Source organism: Babylonia areolata, chromosome 30 (genome assembly GCF_041734735.1).
Source record: "Babylonia areolata isolate BAREFJ2019XMU chromosome 30, ASM4173473v1, whole genome shotgun sequence".
NCBI lineage: Eukaryota > Metazoa > Mollusca > Gastropoda > Neogastropoda > Buccinidae > Babylonia > Babylonia areolata.
Genome location: NC_134905.1, coordinates 7384041 through 7403623, shown reverse-complemented (window position 1 = coordinate 7403623; position 19583 = coordinate 7384041). Strand labels below are relative to the sequence as shown.

Here is a 19583-nt window from a genome sequence, read left to right as displayed (position 1 = left end):
TGGAAGAAGTGACTCGGCAGTCGTCGAGAGCAGGTAGCCATTTTCACTTAGGCTCAGGTACAGGCCACAACCGCCTGAAACACCACCTATACACGCAACTCTGCCTGCTCTACCTAGCGCTCCGACGGAGAAAACCTGGCCCGACCCAACTACAGTCCCCGGCAGCGGCCCGGAAGCTCTACTGACGGAGGACTGGAGGACCTGCGACGTACTGCCGCCTTCGTCGAGGAGACGGGTCAACCCATCTGATAAATGACGAACGAGACAACAACTAGAGTTAATTAATCCAAGACAGCTACAATCAGTACCCCCTAACTAAGTCCTTTTCATCTCAGTATCTCTTCCTCTCACATCTTCCCGACGCCCACCCTCTCCCCCGGGCTCCTTTTTGTAAATTCCACTTCACGGTAAAACGCAGCCGAACACTCCTATTAGGCGCAAATGCATATACACAAACGCACGCACGCATTCACAGAGGCAAACAGAGACACGAAAGAGAAACATACAGACCGATAAACACAATGATCGAGGAAGCGGTTAAGGTAGTTATTTGTACAAGGATTGTTATCAATAGAAGGGAGACAACTGAGGGTGTGATTGAAATCTGTGTCAAAAGGTCACAACAGCCGAAGGAAACGTGTGTTGTGCATACATGGTGGAGAAATGGTTTGAGTGCCGAAGGGGGATTGTAGATTAGTTGTATAGCTATTCATGTGAGAAGCAAGAGAATTGTCGGCGGAGAAGGGCGGGAGAGGTGAAGGGGCTTGTTTCGTTCTCTCTCTCTCTCTCTCTCTCTCTCTCTCTCTCTCTCTCTGGTGTGTGTGTGTGTGTGTGTGTGTGAAGAAAAATAAATTCAAACTTCGGACCTAACTGTACTTAAGAAAATCACCGTGTATGGAGAATTAGGGGAGTTAAATGCACTCATCACACCCCTACCCCCATTCACACACACACACACACACACACACACACACACACACACACACAATGAATAAAAAGACCATCAAAACAAGTGAGAACCAAATACTCAAACAAACCATAATTTGTTTTCAGGTGAGAAGTAATAATAATAATGCACCTGTCCTTCAACATAGTTCATGTCATAATACAGATTTTACAGCCAAATAAGTACTCAGACAAAACCTCATATATAATTTCTATATTTTCAGGCAAGAAATAATATAGAATAATAATTAATGCATCTGTCCTCAGATGAAAATCAAATATGCACTCAAACTAACCTCATAATTTATGTTTTTCAGGTGAGAAATAATCATAATTTGTATTTGTATTTTTTTTTTATCACAACAGGTTTCTCAGTGTGAAATTCGGGCTGCTCTCCCCAGGGAGAGTGCGTCACTACACTATAGCGCCACCCCTTTTTTTCTTTTTTTTCTGCATGCAGTTTTATTTGTGTTTCCAATCGAAGTGGATTTTTCTACAGAATTTTGCCAGGAACAACCCTTTTGTTGCTGTGGGTTCTTTTATGTGCACTAAGTGCATGTTGCACATGGGACCTCGGTTTATCATCTCATCCGAATGACTAGCATCCAGACCACCACTCAAGGTCTAGTGGAGGGGGAGAAAATATTGGTGGCTGAGCCATGATTCGAACCAGCGCACTCAGATTCTCTCGCTTCCTAGGCGGACGCGTTACCTGTAGGTCATCACTGCACACATACATAATACTAATAATGCACCTGTCTTCAGGTGAAAATCAAACAACACTAAACCGATGATTTCCATATTTTTTTTCAGGTGAGAAATAACCATGACATTGAACCTGTCCTTTTGTGGCTGTGGCTTTCTGGGCGTGTACCACTTGGGCGTGTTGTCGTCCCTCCTTAAGCACGGGCCACAATTCATGGCCACTGTGGACAGAGTGGCCGGAGCTTCGGCCGGAGCTTTGGCTGCGGCCCTGATGGTGACCTGTCCAACGCTCCAACATGTGCAGGTATGTGTGGGTGATGGTTGGGAGGGTGTGTGTGTGTGTGTGTGGGGGGGGGGGTCGTGGGGGGGTTAAAAGGGAGGAGTTTGTTGTGTGTGTGTGGTCTGGTTCCATTCTTTTTTCTGATTGTTCATATTGTGGTGTGGTGTTGTGTTGTGCTGTGCTGTGTCGTGTAGTTCTGTGCTAATATAATCTTGTGTTGTGTTCTGTTGTGCAGTGCTGTGCTATGCAGTTCTGTGCTAATATGATATTATGTGTTTGTATGTGTTGTGTTGTGTTGTGCAGTGCTGTGTCATGCAGTTCTATGCTAATATAATTTTATGTTGTGCAGTGCTGTGCTGTGCTGATATAATATTGTTGTGTTGTGCAGTACTGTGCCATGCAGTTCTGTGCTAATATAATATGTTGCGCTGTGCAGTGCTGTGCATTGCAGTTCTGTGTTAATATAATGTTGTATTGTGTTGTGCAGTGCTGTGCTATGCAGTTCTGAGCTAATAAAATATTGTGTTGTGTTGTGCAGTACTGTGCCATGCAGTTCTGTGCTAATATAATATTATGTTGTGTTGTTTTGTACTCTACTGAAGTGTAGTGTAGTGTATGTATAATGCATATATTGTGGGTGGTGTGTGTGTGTGTGTGTGTGTGTGTGGAGGGGCAGTGTGGGGGAGCACATGTGCATGCATGTATTTGCATTCATATAAGTGTATTTTAGTTACATGTGTGATGATTGGGAGCGAGGGTGGCACATATATCTATATATGTGTGTGTGTTTATGTAGTCTGTGTTTGTGCACGCAGATAACTGTATTATACATGTACAAAGTATTCGCAAATCACATAGGTAAATGTTTGTCAAAGGTTACATGTATATATGTGTGTGTGTGTGTTGTTTTTGATTGTTATTACAATCTGTTCTTTCTTTTGTGTTCCTTGTAAAAAAAAAAAAAAAAAAAAAAAAAAAGGCAATCAAAAACACACAAAACATCCATTCAAACTTATTTCTCACATACATTTTGCTGTACGCTCAGACTGCCAAAGCAAAGGGGATGTCCATGGCAAGACGAATACGCAGCAAGCCTCTAGGGGCCTTCACTCCCGGTTACCAGGTCACTGATGATGTCGACTCACTGCTGAATGAGATGCTTCCCCCTCAGGCCCACAAGTTGGCAGAGGGAAGACTGTTTGTGTCTCTGACCAACGTACCCTCAGGTCACAATGAAGTGGTTTCTCGGTTCGATTCCAGGCAAGATTTAATCCAGGTAATCTGAATATGTGATGATGAGCTTTGTGTGTCTGGTTAAGTTATCACCAGAAACGTACCGGGGAGTAGCTTTTAGTTCTTCAGCTTTACAAACCTGGGATTCAAGGCAATATCCAGACGTCTTCCCCCTGTGTTCTCTCCATTCAGTTTTGTTCTAAAGGGGGAAAAATTGTAGATTTGTTTAAATGTTTTGTATGCTCTACAGTTCTTCCCCTATTGCATGATGAAAAGAAGGCCAGTCAGAGTGGCAGGGAAGAAATGTAGACTATATATTGCAATGTTATTAAACAATTTACAACTTTTTCCGTCATATAAATGGAAAGGTGTAGGGGAAGAAATGTGGATATTGCTGAATTCATAGCCTTTTCTAGTCTATCATAGTCCCTCATGCTTTCATACATATATATCTAAAAGCATTCCCTTTTCAAACAGTCTCTACATGATTAACCCTTTCATTGCCAGTCAATTTACAGTGCAAATTCCCTTGTGCTATAAACACAGAAAAGATGGAGTCTAGCTGGGGATTCCTCTTGCGATGTGTAGAAAATACGGCCTGACCTACCACTGAAATTAAGAGCAGTAGGTTCATGGACAGCAGACCCATGATCTGGTCACCTTTCAGTGACATGTGTCCTCTATCTAGCTTGTGCATAAATGCAAGTTTGGCAGTGAAAGGGTTAAGGCACTCCATTCCGTGTCTGTATTCTGTGGATCCACATCTATTTCTTCTGTGCTTGTGTGTGTGTGTGTGTGTGTGTGTGTGTGTGTGCTTTGTGTCTGACTGATGTTTTATTGTAAAGTGATTTGAGAGGTTTGAAATTGCTATATAAATGTACCGCTAGTATAAACTGCAGTTTTGGTAGTAATAAAGATTTTTTTGTGTGAATAAGAACAAAAATTTCATTGATTTTTATAAACTATTTATCCAAATTTAAATGTTTGTTATGTGACAGATACTTGATATGCTTTTTTTTGTTTTTTTTTGTTTCTTGGGTGTTTTTTTTGTACGCTTGTATTATGGATGTAAAAAAAGATTAGTTACAGATTATATATTGTGATAATACAGACATATATAGTAATGTACATTATTTAGATTGGTTTTGACTTGATTTCCCTGATAGTGTTTTTTTTGTGTGTGTATTTTGTTTTTGGTTGGGGTTTTTTCCTTCTCTTTTCAAATTTTGATGCCTATTCCAAGTCTGGTCAATTCCTTCATCTGTCTCTTGTCAAGGTTCAATATGATGTCCCCTCTCCCTTTCCCCAGGTACTGTCAGCAAGTTGTCACATTCCTGTATACAGCGGAGCCAAGTTTCCAAAGTGGCAAGGAAAGGTAAGGTAAAGTGTTCTGCATGTTAATGTGGATTGTAATCATATAATTATTTTGGTTATTGTTCTCTGTGTGCGTGTGTGTGTCCAAGTGTATTGTGTTGTTTGCATGTTGTTGTATTAGTGTTGTACTGGTGTTGAATTAGTGTTGTATTGTATTACATTGTATTGTATTGTCTTGTTGTAATATTTTTTTTGTCACATATTTCTTCTTGTGGAATTTGGGCTGCTCTCCCCAGGTAAAATGTATCACCTTAGTGCAGCAACAACCATATTTTATTTTTTATTTTGCCCTTACTTCAGGTGATTTTGTTTTTGTATGATGAAAGTGGATTTTTTAAACAGAAACTTGCCAGAAACAACTCTATTCTATTGCCATGAATTCGTTTACTTATGCATAGCGCTTGCTGCACACTGGACCTCAGTTTATTGTCTCTCCTCTGAATGACTAGCACTCAGACCGATTCTCAAGTTCTAGCAGAGGACCTTCTTCTTCTTCTTCTGCGTTCACTCGTATGCACACGAGTGGGCTTTTACGTGTATGACCGTTTTTACCCCGCCATGTAGGCAGCCATACTCCGTTTTCGGGGGTGTGCATGCTGGGTATGTTCTTGTTTCCATAACCCACCGAACGCTGACATGGATTACAGGATCTTTAATGTGCGTATTTGATCTTCTGCTTGTATATACACACGAAGGGGGTTCAGGCACCAGCAGGTCTGCACATATGTTGACCTGGGAGATTGTAAAAATCTCCACCCTTTACCCACCAGACGCTGTCACCGTGATTCGAACCTGGGACCCTCAGATTGACAGTCCAATGCTTTAACCACTCGGCTATTGCACCCGTCTAGCAGAGGACCGAGGAGAGGGAGTTTAAATCCTGGCCCTGTATATTGGTCTCGAACCCAGGGATACCCACTTCCTAGTCATGCAGGTTACCTCTAGGCCACAGCTCCACCATGAAGGGGTTAAAAGGGGTTGATTAACAAATAGTAAAGAGTGGTAACTCTTTCCATTCACAAGGTACACACCTTCAAGTCAGTGCTGCTTACGTTTCCGATTCAGCTAGCACACAGGTAAGGTACATTGGAACAAGCCCAGACACTTCCTCAAAAAAGAAGCGCTGGACCTGTCCTTATACCGATCACTTGACATGTGCACACAGCAGCAAAGACAGAAGAAATTTGCAAACACAAATTAGCTTTTATTCAAGACTGGCATAGCCTCTTTAATCCTGAACAAGCCACACAGAACACTATTAAAAGGGGTGGGGAAAAAAAAGGGTTCATACGCTTTTTGTTTCAGCTGTACTGCGATGGAGGTCTCACAAACAACATGGTCGTCTTCAAAGACAGTCGCACAGTGACCGTGTCTCCATTCAGCGGTCAACAGGACATTGCACCCCAGGATTCCATGGGTCACGGGAGCAAACCCATGTACTTCAAGCTACATAACCAGCCAGTCGAGGTAGTTATGTGTTCTTCAGTTGTTGTTTTTGTTTTTCTTTCCACTGAAAGTGATGTTTTTTCTTGGTTTTTGTTTTTTGTTGTTGTTGTTTTTGGGTTTTTGGGGGTTTTTTTTTGCTGCCCCATCATCTGCACCGTTTCATTGGCATTACTCCCACACTGCTCATTTAGATTCCCCCATACACGCCCACACCTGGGTTCGTCCGTCACAGTTCCAGCATTGGCAGTCTGCAGGGAACCATTGATGTTAGGTCACCAGGTGGCCACACACCAGAGGAGACTCTGCACTGCTGCTGAGTCACTTCGGTGGTGTTCAGTGATGCCTGTTCTGATTTAACGTACTAAGGACACCACCTACTAATGACAATAATGGCTTAGTCGCGGAGCCAGACTGAGTGAGCATCCCTTCCACAGTGGAGACCGCCCAGCACATCCCTCAAACAACAGCCCCCCATGAATCTGCTGACAACTTAAAGTGATGTTAGAGGGGGGGGGGGGGGGGGGAGGTGCGTGGGGGCTCTGGGAGGAGGGGTTTGGATGAGGTGATGAACTGAGATCCAGTGCACAGCATGCAGCACACATTGAAGAACCCACAGCAACAAGAGTCGAGTTGTCCCTGGCAAAATTTTTAGCAAAATTCACTCTAATGTACTCGTGTGTGCATGCACAAATGACTGAAGCCTGACTGAATAACTCCAGAAACGAATGATAATGCCAAAAAGCAGCCGTCCGTCGGCTCTTCCCACGGCTCTTGCCACGTAGGCAGCCTGATGGAGTCTCCCGTCGGACCGACGGATGAGTAGGCAGGCAGGCTTATCTGTTGGTGTGTGTCCTCGTATGGGAGAAGAGGCTGATTCTGGATGCGCAGCACTTTCCATTTATTTATTTATTTTTTTAATTTTTGTTTGTGGGGTTTTTTTTCGTTTTTTATTCAAGGCCTGACTAAGCGCATTGGGTTACGCTGCTGGTCAGGCATCTGCTTGGCAGATGTGGTGGAGCGTATATGGATTTGTCCGAATGCAGTGACGCCTCCTTGAGCTACTGATACTGATAATGTTGCAAGGGAAAACATCTCCAGAAGTTGAGCCCTGCTTCCTTCGCTCACGCTTCTCCTTAATGGCCAGCATTCTCTTGTTTTCAAACACCTTTATGCCACTAGAGCACAGCATCCTCCAGCGAGAGTGGTCGATGGCATCACTTTCCCAGGAAGCTATGTCTATGTCACGGGCTTTGAGGTTTGTCTTCAAGGTGTCCTTGAAGCGCTTGCAGGGTCTTCCAATTTCCCTGTGGCCTTCCTTCAGCTGGCTGTACAGTAGCATCTTCGGGATCCTGCTGTCTGTCATGTGGACATGTCCTGTCCAGCACAGCTGGCACTGGATCAGCAGCCTTTCGATGCTGGGCAGTGTTTATAAAGCGCTCAGAGTATGTCTTTTGACCTTAAGACAGTTGTTATATAACTATCAATAATAAAAAATTAATGAATACTGATGAGTTTGATAAAACATTTGTTTTTGGTTACAGAGCAGGTGCTATGCAACTTTTCAGTAATAACAATCAATAAATGATGATGAGTTTGATAAAGGGTTTGTTTTTGGTTCTAGGTGAATCGTCGGAATGCAGAGCGATTTGTACAAGCACTCTTCCCTCCAACTCTCAACGTCCTGCAGCAGTATTTCAAAACGGGCCAGGCGGAAGCTGACAAATTTCTCGTTCGTGAGGGGTTTTACGAAAAGTAATGGATGAAAATTATCAATGCAGTTCCATGTTTACTACAGCAAAAGTGTGTTCAAATAAATTTCTTGTCCACAATGAACTTCATGAAACTATATTAAGTAAATTGTTACAAATGCATGCTTGTGTGTGATTAAATATTAAAAAAAAACCCCAAAAAAAAACAAACCAACCAGCTCTTGAACTGGGTAAGCATGTAAGATTGTAAAATAATCACTTTATTAACCAAGACCCTGTGATGTGGCCTTAAAACCTCAGTGTGTGTGTGTGGGGTGGGGGTGGGGGGGGCAAGGGGGGGAGGGAGGGGATGTTAGGGCGTACAGGAGTGGCTAGGATGCGTGTGTATGATCATGTATTTTTCTGCGTGTGTGCAAGTGTGTAAAAAATTTAAAAAAAAAAAAAAAGAAAAAAAAAGAAAGAAAGAAATGATGTGTATGTGTGTCTTTGTAGTGAAGCGCCCAATCATCCAGCATCAGAAGCCATGAAGACACATGAATGTATGCATTACTCTTTTTGTGACACTGGAGACAGCTGTGTTTTATATATTGTCAGTTTCAGTTTCACTTTCAGTAGCTCAAGGAGGCGTCACTGCATTCGGACAAATCCATATACGCTACACCACATCTGCCAAGCAGATGCCTGACCAGCAGCGTAACCCAACGCCCTTAGTCAGGCCTTGAGGAAAAAAAAGGTGAATAAATAATAGATCAGCTTACACAAATAAATAAATAAATAAATAAATAATAACTATAATGTAAAAATAAATAAATAAATAAATAAATAAATAAAATAAGTAAATAAATAATAACTATAATGTAAAAAAAAAAATAAATAAAATAAATAAGTAAATAAATAAATAAATAAATATCTGTTATGCATGTGTGGGTGTATATGTGAATGTGTGTCTTCATGTTTTACATCTATTTGCTTATTTATCATCATTGTTATCTTATTTATTTATATATTGTCAGCTTTGCCCTGATGGAAAAAAAGAATCCAGAATTGTTAATCTAGCCTTTCATTGATTCAGGTATCAAATGAGTGCCTCATAACAAAACACTCGAGACACTGATGCATTTCTGACATGGACAAAATAATTTTTGCTCACTATGACGTATTGAAATGTCATTTGTGCAATGCTGTTATCTGCAATTACTATTAGTATCATCATTATTACTATTGCTACCATCATTATCAATATCTTTTTTTTTTTCTTTTTTTTTTTTTTCTTTTTTTTTTGCTGCCCTGTCGTCTGCACCATTTCAGTGGCATTACTCCCACGCCGCTCATTTAGATTCCCCCCGAACACAGCCACACCTGGGTTTGTCTGTCACACTCCCAACGTCGGCAGTTCGAAGGGAACCATCGATGTTAGGTCATCAGGAGGCCACACACCAGAGGAGACCCTGCACTGCTGCTGAGTCACTTCGGTGGTGTTCAGTGGTGCCTGTTCTGATTTAGCGTACTTAGGACACCACCTACTAAGCCCCCTACTGACGACAATAATGGTTTAGTCGCGGAGATTATCAATATTATTTTGTAGTAGTAATACTTTATAAATTTTTGCTTGTTTGATTTTGACTAGACAGAGGTATTATACTGTACTGTGCTTGTTATTTCATTATTCCTTTATTGACAGGTCTTACAGTTTGATCTAAAAATGTAATGGACTCAGAACTTTTATTTATGTGTGTATTAATTATTTTTGTTTCTTTTTTTTTCTTTCATTAATACACACGATGATGTTATGTTCTTTCTGTTATTTTTAATTCTTAAAAAGTGTAATACAGTGTAATGTGAACTTGTGAAATGTGTTGTTATTGGTTGTTATGTTGTTTTGGGTTTTTTTTTCTTTAAAAAAACAAACAAACAACCTTGTGATGCATATTTCTATATGGAGAAATATAACCTGTGCAATGGGGAAAAACAATTTTTGCTAGCTTGCATCAGTGAGTTTCTTCTTCTTCTTCTTCCTCGTTCGCCTCCCATTAGATAAGCAGCCCGGTGTCCTTGATGAAGGCTGCCGTCCGTCGCAGCTCCTCCAGGGTGCCGTACAGTTTGGCTTCCACTGCTGTCGATGTTGGCCAGTACTTCCTCCTGGATGCTGCATGCGTCCTACAGTCTTGAAGGATGTGGTCGGTTGTCATTGTCCCTCACCCATCAGTGAGTGACAATGAATTATGTGTGTTGGATTTGGGAGAGAGGAAAAAAAACCAAAAAAACCTTTTACAAATGCATGTTTTCTGTGTGTGTGTGTGTGTGTGTGCACGCTTGTGTCAGCACATGTGGGTGCACTGAGTGAGGCCTTTTTAAAAAAAATTATTCACCTTTTAAGTATCTTTCCCTTCTCTATCTCTCTCTCTTCCTTTCTTAGTCCCCTCCCCCTTGCCCCCCCCCCCCCTCTCTCCTCCACCTCAACCACCCCCCTTTTCATTCAAATATACAGAAATGTCGATTTCTAATTAATAATAACAATCATTGTTATGATAGAAATGATAATAATCCAAATAATAATAATAATAATAATATCATTTATTTTCTGTCTAATATCGTCATCTTAGATGAACATACTATAAATAAATAAAATGATAACGAACGATCCTTTCACTATAATTTGATGCAGTTATTTTGTGTGTGTGTGTGCATTTTGTTTGTTTGTTTGTTTTTGATTATTTCTATTTCACTTTTATGCTAATGTTTTACACAAACCTAGGAAAGGGTTTCAAGGCCTGATCAGCTGGTTGGGGTATGTGTCTTGTATTTGTATTTCATTTTATCACAACAAATTTCTCTGTGTGAAATTCGGGCTGCTCTCCCCAGGGACAGCGCGTTGCTACACTATAGTGCCACCCATTCTTTGTATTTTTTTCCTGCGTGCAGTTTTATTTGTTTTTCCTATCGAAGTGGATTTTTCTACAGAATTTTGCCAGGAACAACCCTTTTGTTGCCGTGGGTTCTTTTACGTGCGCTAAGTGCATGCTGCACACGGGACCTCAGTTTATCGTCTCATCCGAATGACTAGCGCCCAGACCACCACTCAAGGTCTAGTGGAGGGGGAGAAAATATCGGCGGCTGAGCCATGATTCGAACCAGCGCGCTCAGATTCTCTCGCTTCCTAGGCCGACGCGTTACCTCTAGGCCATCACTCCACATGATATGTGAAAGTCTGGCATCTGCTCTTTTCCTTTTTTTTTCACCCAGCAAATGTGGTGTGGCTTATATGGGTCTGATCGCTATTGCAGTTTCAGTTTCAATTTCTCAAGGAGGCGTCACTGCGTTCGGACAGAGTCCATACACGCTACAGCACATCTGCTAGGCAGATGCCTGACCAGCAGCCTAAACCAACGCGCTTAGTCAGGCCTTGAGTGCATGCATATATGTATGTGTGTAACTATCAAAGTAGATTTGTTTTCTACACATTTTTCCCAGAGGACAACGCTCTCGTTGCCACGGGTTCTTTTTCAGTGCGCCAAGTGCGTGCTGCACACGGGACCTCAGTTTATCGTTTCATCCGAATGACCAGACGGTCCGTTTGATTTCCCAGTCAAACTGGGGAGGAAGGGCGAGAGAAGGATTCGAACCCAGACCCTCACGGACTCTTTGTGTTGGCAGATGAGCGTCTCAACCATTCTGCCACCTTCCTCCAAGTTAACTATTGCACCTGACCTGAACATCAGCATCACATGCGCACATAAGATAAGATAAGATAAGATAAGAATAACTTTATTATCTCCAACTGGAGAAATTTGGTCAGGTGCATTATCACAACATAGACACGTAAACAACATGGGGACCATAACTGTAAAAGCCAACAACAGCCCCTACAAATATTACGAAGATACAAACGTAAAAAATATCACATACATCGTTTCATACATACATCCACACACTGCAGGTAATAACTAGTATTCTTAATGTGAAAACAGAAAGAATTAAGAAACATTATTTGAATATAATTATAAACATAGCCGACTATACTGCACATTGATTATAATAGACAGATAAGATAAGAATGAAATAAGAATGAAGATGAATTGCGGAAAACCACAACCAGATAATCAGCACACACCCGCACTCCCCCACCCACCCCACACACGCGGATAACTTGATTAAACAAGAGTAATAAACATATGTTCTCAAATAAAAGCATTTCACATATTCGCTTTTAAAAACATTGCAATTAATTATTACATCGTAATTATTAAACAGAAATATATTTCTAATCAGAGTTTCAGTTTCAAGGAAGCATCAAAAAGCGTACGGGCTGATCCATGTATGCTACCGTGACATCTGTTTTAATCAAAAGGAGGAGTTTGTATTATACTCCATGTTTGGTGTTACATATACTTACCATGTCAAACTGATGCAAACTAGGCCTATCGGTTTGCTCTGCTTGGCCAAATTTCGCGCGGCTAACAGTGAAAAGACGAGCCGTCTTTCCCCGGTCTGCTCACAGCCAATCAAACGCCTCTAAAAGCTATAAGCGCTGAATCATTCCGTGCTAACGTGACATCTGTTTTAATCAAACTTTTTTTTTTTTTTTTAATACGTAAGAAAAAACCCATCTGAAACCATATTAATTTGTATTTGTATTTGTATATCTTTTTATCACAACAGATTTCTCTGTGTGAAATTTGGGCTGCTCTCCCCAGGGAGAGCGTGTCGCTACACTACAGTACCACCCATTTTTTTTGTATTTTTTTCCTGTGTGCAGTTTTATTTGTTTTTCCTATCGAAGCGGACTTTTTCACCCTTTTGTTGCCGTGGGTTCTTTTACGTACACTAAGTGCATGCTGCACACGGGACCTCGGTTTATTGTCTCATCCGAATGACTAGCGTCCAGACCACCACTCAAGGTCTAGTGGAGGAGGAGAAAATATCGGCGGCTGAGCCGTGATTCGAACCAGCACGCTCAGATTCTCTCGCTTCCAAGGCAGACGCGTTACCTCTAGGTCATCACTCCTCTGGACCATACTAACAGATCACTGGTAAGTAGAAAGGTATATATATCTTTATTTCTGAATGAACCATACTGTCAGTGACTGTGATAGGTTAGTAATAGTAGTGTGCTGAAGTACAAATGAAACTCATCATTTTAAATCTCATATGTCAATCAAACATTAAATCCCATGATCACATTTAATTTCTGACTGCACTTTTCTCAACTGAGAACAATGCTATAGGTTAGTAGTATAATTATACATTCATTTAACATTTTATTTCTTCTTCTTCTTTGTACGTGAGCTGCAACTCCCACGTTAACTCACATGTACACGAGTGGGCTTTTACGTGTATGACCTTCACCCTGCCATGTAGGCAGCCATACTTCGTTTTCGGGAGTAGCATTTTATTAAAATCCTGCATGTTAATCGAATATTAAATCCCATAAACACATTTGTTTCTAATTTAGCCTTTTCTCTCAACAAATTGTTAAGGCCAGACACGGTTGTACAAAAACGTATGAAATAAACTTGAAGTTTATGGCTTTCTGTGACATGGTATGCAAAGATACTGGACTAAACATGTCTAAAAAGGTCATTTTGTGCAATCTGTCGCGACGGTTTCCATGGAAACGAATCCAAAATGGCCAACAAACAAAAAAATTAAAAGCTTAGAACTTCGGTACCTTTTTAGATATGTTATTTCTGTTTGTTTTATTTGATTTATTTGTAGTTGTTCTTTATTATAGTGCAGTGGTATTTTGGAATTTGAATAAAAACATTTTATTATTATTTTTTTGTTGAAATGTGTATAAATTCCTTGACATAATTTTTTTTTCAAATTAGTGTATATTCATTCTTTTACTAGTACTATACAAACCACTGCACTATAACAAAGATGAATACATAAAGAAAGAAAGTACCAAGTTTGAACATGCTATCTTTTTAAGTTTTTGAGCATTAGCATTTTGAAAAATGGTATTACGAGGACAAAACACAAAACTGAGAAAACAGGAAAAGAAAGAGATGTGCTTGTACTCACAAGAAATGACACATGTTGATGCTGTTTGAAGCTTCGTTTAAATGAATATAGTACCAGGTGTAGCTCAGTAGCCCCCAGGTTCATAAACATTGCCATCCCTAGCTTCCCCTTCCCTCAAACTGAGCCGACGTTGCGCTGCATACTCCTTTCGACGGCGTCGTACACTCAACAGCAGGAGCAGCATCAGCAGCACTCATGCGGCGATCATCCTTCTTGGTAAAGAGCCCCAGTGTGGTAGTAGTGACATCCACATGCAGTCTGTTCATTACTGAAATCATGGCATTAGCCCCTTCAGTGAAAATGCAGACTCGCGTGCTACGCTCCCTTTCACTCTTTCGAGTCCCATGAAAGATGTCTTTGGGCACCGCGGCGACCAAATCATGCTGTTCAGGCACTCATTAGTGTTCTGAGTGCCTCCATGCACCAGTCTGTGGAGGAGAGTTTCATCTGACATCCTTCTGTAGACAGGGATCAATCTGTGCGCAACATCTGTGGCGAGGAATGTTGAAGATGCGTGATCTTTGTGACTGGGCGGTTCTTGACCAAGCGCCAAAGCTCTCTGGTAGAAGCATCTGCTCTGGGGGCCTGTAGGACACTGACGATGGTGTGGCTGTTCATCAGTTTCAGTTTCAGTGGCTCAAGGAAGCGTCACTGCGTTCGGACAAATCCATATATGCTACACCACATCTGCAAAGCAGATGCCTGACCAGCAGCGTAACCCAACGCGCTTATTCAGGCCTTGAGAAAAAAAAAGAAAAAAAAAAAGAATAAATAATAGATAAGCTTACATAAATAAATAAATAAATAATAATTATGATATAAAAAAGGGTATAGTAATGATAATAAAATTTAAAATAAATAAATAAATAAATAAATAAATAAGACAACAATGATGATAAATAAGCAAACAAATGTAAAACATGAAGACACACATTCACACATACACCCACACATGCATAACAGATATGCACCAAACATGCAGTTTCACAGATATGAAAGCACAGTCAAATACATATAAACGTACATGAGCTCCAACACACACACACACACACACATTACACTGCACCTCCTTTACCCCCCTCCTCCACACACTCATTTCTAGTCTATGTATCGCAGCTTCCACGGCACACACACACACACACACACCTGTTCATCAGTTGACATAGAAAGCCAAAGACCTGACCATATGGCATTCCGTATTCTGGTGACATCAGGAATATTGTCAATGATGGCACCTTTGTAAACATTTTGGAGGCTGTCACACTTTTTTTTCAGTAAGGCGGCCAACACCACGGCCACCCAATCTCTCCTCCTTTGTAAGTTTTCTCAGCGCTGTACCCATCCGCTTATGGGCATGGTTCACACAGTCTAACTTCTCTATCCCCTGTGGTTGGTCTGGGTAGGGGTTTGACTCACACACTGTCTTATGCGGAATGATGGCCTAGAGGTAACGCGTCCGCCTAGGAAGCGAGAGAATCTGAGCGCGCTGGTTCGAATCACGGCACAGCCCCCGAAATTTTCTCCCCCTCCACTAGACCTTGAGTGGTGGTCTGGACGCTAGTCATTCGGATGAGACGATAAGTGCTGTGTCAGGAATACAGTAAATTAAACACAATAAAATGGAAATACAATCAGTGTACATTATATACAGTTGCACTGTTCATTGGAAACTCTATGCCAGCATCACTATCTGTCTGCCTGTTTATTCATCCAGCTCACTCTCTCTCTCTCTCTCTCTCTTTCTTTCTCTCTCTCTCTCTCTGTCTCTCCCCCCTCTCTCTGTGTCCTTTTTGCCAGGATGAACTGAAACTGAATACCATTTATTGTTTGTTATATGTACATTGATTTGCAGATGAGTTTGTTCAAGACTGTTTAAATATGTTTCCAAGGACACTTTTCCGATCAAACAACAAACAGATAAATTGTCAAGTATCCAAATCTATTTTCCACGTGATCAAAAGGAGAAAGAATGTACTCCGACATAATTTAGTCAAATGTGACGTCCATGAAAAGACCAAAACTGTGATGCTGTTCAATTATCATCATACTCCTTCCCATGAGCAAATAAACATAAATCTATCTACATCACTCCCTCTCTAGGTGTGTATGTCCTGCTCTCACTTCCACCATCTCCCCACTGTCATACTCCCCCCCCACCCTACTCTCCCTTCCACCATCTCCCCACTGTCCTACTCCCCCCACCCTACTCTCCCTTCCACCATCTCCCCACTGTCCTACTCCCCCCACCCTACTCTCCCTTCCACCATCTCCCCACTGTCCTACTCTCCCTTCCACCATCCTCCCACTGTCCTACTCCCCCCACCCTACTCTCCCTTCCACCATCTCCCCACTGTCCTACTCCCCCCACCCTACTCTCCCTTCCACCATCCCCCCACTGTCCTACTCCCCCCACCCTACTCTCCCTTCCACCATCCCCCCACTGTCCTACTCCCCCCACCCTACTCCCACTCCCCCCACCCTACTTTCCCTTCCACCATCTCCCCACTGTCCTACCCCCCCCCACCCTACTCTCCCTTCCACCATCCCCCCACTGTCCTACTCCCCCCACCCTACTCCCACTCCCCCCACCCTACTCTCCCTTCCACCATCTCCCCACTGTCCTACTCTCCCTTCCACCATCCCCCCACTGTCCTACTCCCCCCACCCTACTCTCCCTTCCACCATCCCCCACTGTCCTACTCCCCCCACCCTACTCTCCCTTCCACCATCTCCCCACTGTCCTACTCTCCCTTCCACCATCCCCCCACTGTCCTACTCCCCCCACCCTACTCTCCCTTCCACCATCCCCCAACTGTCCTACTCCCCCCACCCTACTCTCCCTTCCACCATCTCCCCACTGTCCTACCCCCCCCCTACTTTCCCTTCCACCATCTCCCCACTGTCCTACCCCCCCCCCCCTACTCTCCCTTCCACCATCTCCCCACTGTCCTACTCTCCCTTCCACCATCCCCCCACTGTCCTACTCCCCCCCACCATACTCTCCCTTCCACCATCCCCCCACTGTCATACTCCCCCCACCCTACTCCCACTCCCCCCACCCTACTTTCCCTTCCACCACAACTCCCCACTGTCCTACTCCCCCCCCCCACCCTACTCTCCCTTCCACCATCACCCCACTGTCCTACCCCCCCCCCCCCCCTACTCTCCCTTCCACCATCCCCCCACTGTCCTACTCCCCCCACCCTACTCTCCCTTCCACCATCTCCCCACTGTCCTACCCCCCCCCCCTACTTTCCCTTCCACCATCTCCCCACTGTCCTACCCCCCCCCCCCCCTACTCTCCCTTCCACCATCTCCCCACTGTCCTACTCTCCCTTCCACCATCCCCCCACTGTCCTACTCCCCCCCACCCTACTCTCCCTTCCACCATCCCCCCACTGTCATACTCCCCCCACCCTACTCCCACTCCCCCCACCCTACTTTCCCTTCCACCACAACTCCCCACTGTCCTACTCCCCCCCCACCCTACTCTCCCTTCCACCATCACCCCACTGTCCTACCCCCCCCCCTACTCTCCCTTCCACCATCTCCCCACTGTCCTACTCTCCCTTCCACCATCCGCCCACTGTCCTACTCTCTCCCCACTGTCCTACCCCCCCCCCCTACTCTCCCTTCCATTATCTCCCCACTGTCCTACTCTCCCTTCCACCATCTCCCCACTGTCCTACTCCCCCCACCTTACTCCCACTCCCCCCCACCCTACTCTCCCTACCCCCCCACCCTACTTTCCCTTCCACCATCTCCCCACTGTCCTACTCTCTCCCCACTGTCCTACCCCCCCCCCCCTACTCTCCCTTCCATTATCTCCCCACTGTCCTACTCTCCCTTCCACCATCTCTCCACTGTCCTACTCCCCCCACCCTACTCCCACTCCCCCCACCCTACTTTCCCTTCCAACATCCCCCCACTGTCCTACTCCCCCCACTCTCCCTTCCACCATGCCCCCACTGTCCTACTCCCCCCCACCCTACTCTCCCTTCCACCATCCCCCCACTGTCCTACTCCCCCCCACCCTACTCTCCCTTCCACCATCTCCCCACTGTCCTACCCCCCCCACCCTACTCTCCCTTCCACCATCCCCCCACTGTCCTACTCCCCCCCACTGTCCTACTCTCCCTTCCACCATCTCCCCACTGTCCTACCCCCCCCACCCTACTCTCCCTTCCACCATCCCCCCACTGTCCTACTCCCCCCACCCTACTCTCCCTTCCACCATCCCCCCACTGTCCTACCCCCCCCCTACTCTCCCTTCCACCATCTACCCACTGTCCTACTCTCCCTTCCACCATCTCCCCACTGTCCTACTCCCCCCACCCTACTCCCACTCCCCCCACCATACTTTCCCTTCCACCATCCCCCCACTGTCCTACTCCCCCCACCCTACTTTCCCTTCCACCATCCCCCTACTCTCCCTTCCACCATCCCCCCACTGTCCTACTCCCCCCCCCACCCTACTCTCCCTTCCACCATCCCCCCACTGTCCTACTCCCCCCCACCCTACTCTCCCCTCCACCATCCCCCCACTGTCCTACTCCCCACCCACACTACTCTCCCTTCCACCATCCCCCCACTGTCCTACTCCCCCCCACCCTACTCTCCCTTCCACCATCTCCCCACTGTCCTACTCCCCCCCCCACCCTACTCTCCCTTCCACCATCCCCCCACTGTCCTACTCCCCCCACCCTACTCCCCCCACCCTACTCTCCCTTCCACCATCCCCCCACTGTCCCACTCCCCCCACCCTACTCTCCCTTCCACCATCCCCCCACTGTCCCACTCCCCCCCCCCCTACTCTCCCTTCCACCATCCCCCCACTGTCCCACTCCCCCCCCCCTACTCTCCCTTCCACCATCTCCCCACTGTCCTACTCTCCCTTCCACCATCCTCCCACTGTCCTACTCCCCCCACCCTACTCTCCCTTCCACCATCTCCCCACTGTCCTACTCCCCCCACCCTACTTTCCCTTCCACCATCTCCCCACTGTCCTATCCCCCCCCCACACCCTACTCTCCCTTCCACCATCCCCCCACTGTCCTACTTCCCCCACCCTACTCTCCCTTCCACCATCCCCCCACTGTCCTACTCCCCCCCCCCTACTCTCCCTTCCACCATCTCCCCACTGTCCTACTCTCCCTTCCACCATCCCCCCACTGTCCTACTCCCCCCACCCTACTCTCCCTTCCACCATCCCCCACTGTCCTACTCCCCCCCCCCTACTCTCCCTTCCACCATCTCCCCACTGTCCTACTCTCCCTTCCACCATCCCCCCACTGTCCTACTCCCCCCACCCTACTCTCCCTTCCACCATCCCCCACTGTCCTACTCCCCCCACCCTACTCTCCCTTCCACCATCTCCCCACTGTCCTACTCTCCCTTCCACCATCCCCCCACTGTCCTACTCCCCCCACCCTACTCTCCCTTCCACCATCTCCCCACTGTCCTACTCTCCCTTCCACCATCCCCCCACTGTCCTACTCCCCCCCCACCCTACTCTCCCTTCCACCATCCCCCCACTGTCCTACTCCCCCCCCACCCTACTCTCCCTTCCACCATCCCCCCACTGTCCTACTCCCCCACCCTACTCTCCCTTCCACCATCCCCCCACTGTCCTACCCCCCCCCCTACTCTCCCTTCCACCATCCCCCCACTGTCCTACTCCCCCCACCCTACCCCCCCTACTCTCCCTTCCACCATCTCCCCACTGTCCTACTCTCCCTTCCACCATCCCCCCACTATCCTACTCCCCCCCACCCTACTTTCCCTTCCACCATCTCCCCACTGTCCTACTCTCTCCCCACTGTCCTACCCCCCCCCCACTCTCCCTTCCATTATCTCCCCACTGTCCT

At 45.4% G+C, this 19583-nt stretch overlaps 1 protein-coding gene and 1 pseudogene across 2 annotated transcripts; one reads left to right on the top strand and one right to left on the bottom strand.

The window, feature by feature from the left end:
* The first annotated feature begins 604 nt into the window (after positions 1 to 604).
* Positions 605 to 10109, top strand: LOC143275391 (patatin-like phospholipase domain-containing protein 4). Of its 2 annotated transcripts, XM_076579465.1 has the most exons (7): positions 605 to 754; positions 1759 to 1954; positions 2976 to 3206; positions 4473 to 4538; positions 5843 to 6004; positions 7605 to 7735; positions 9727 to 10109. In XM_076579465.1, the coding sequence occupies exons 2-7, from the start codon at positions 1772 to 1774 to the stop codon at positions 9728 to 9730; spliced, it is 777 nt and encodes a 258-aa protein (XP_076435580.1). In that variant the 5' UTR covers positions 605 to 754; positions 1759 to 1771; the 3' UTR covers positions 9731 to 10109. The 2 variants fall into 2 exon arrangements, with proteins under 2 accessions (XP_076435580.1, XP_076435579.1); XM_076579464.1 differs by lacking the exon at positions 9727 to 10109 and having other exon boundaries at positions 7605 to 7985.
* Positions 10110 to 13990: 3881 nt separating this feature from the next.
* On the bottom strand, positions 13991 to 15846 carry LOC143275241 (uncharacterized; annotated as a pseudogene).
* Positions 15847 to 19583: the final 3737 nt, after the last annotated feature.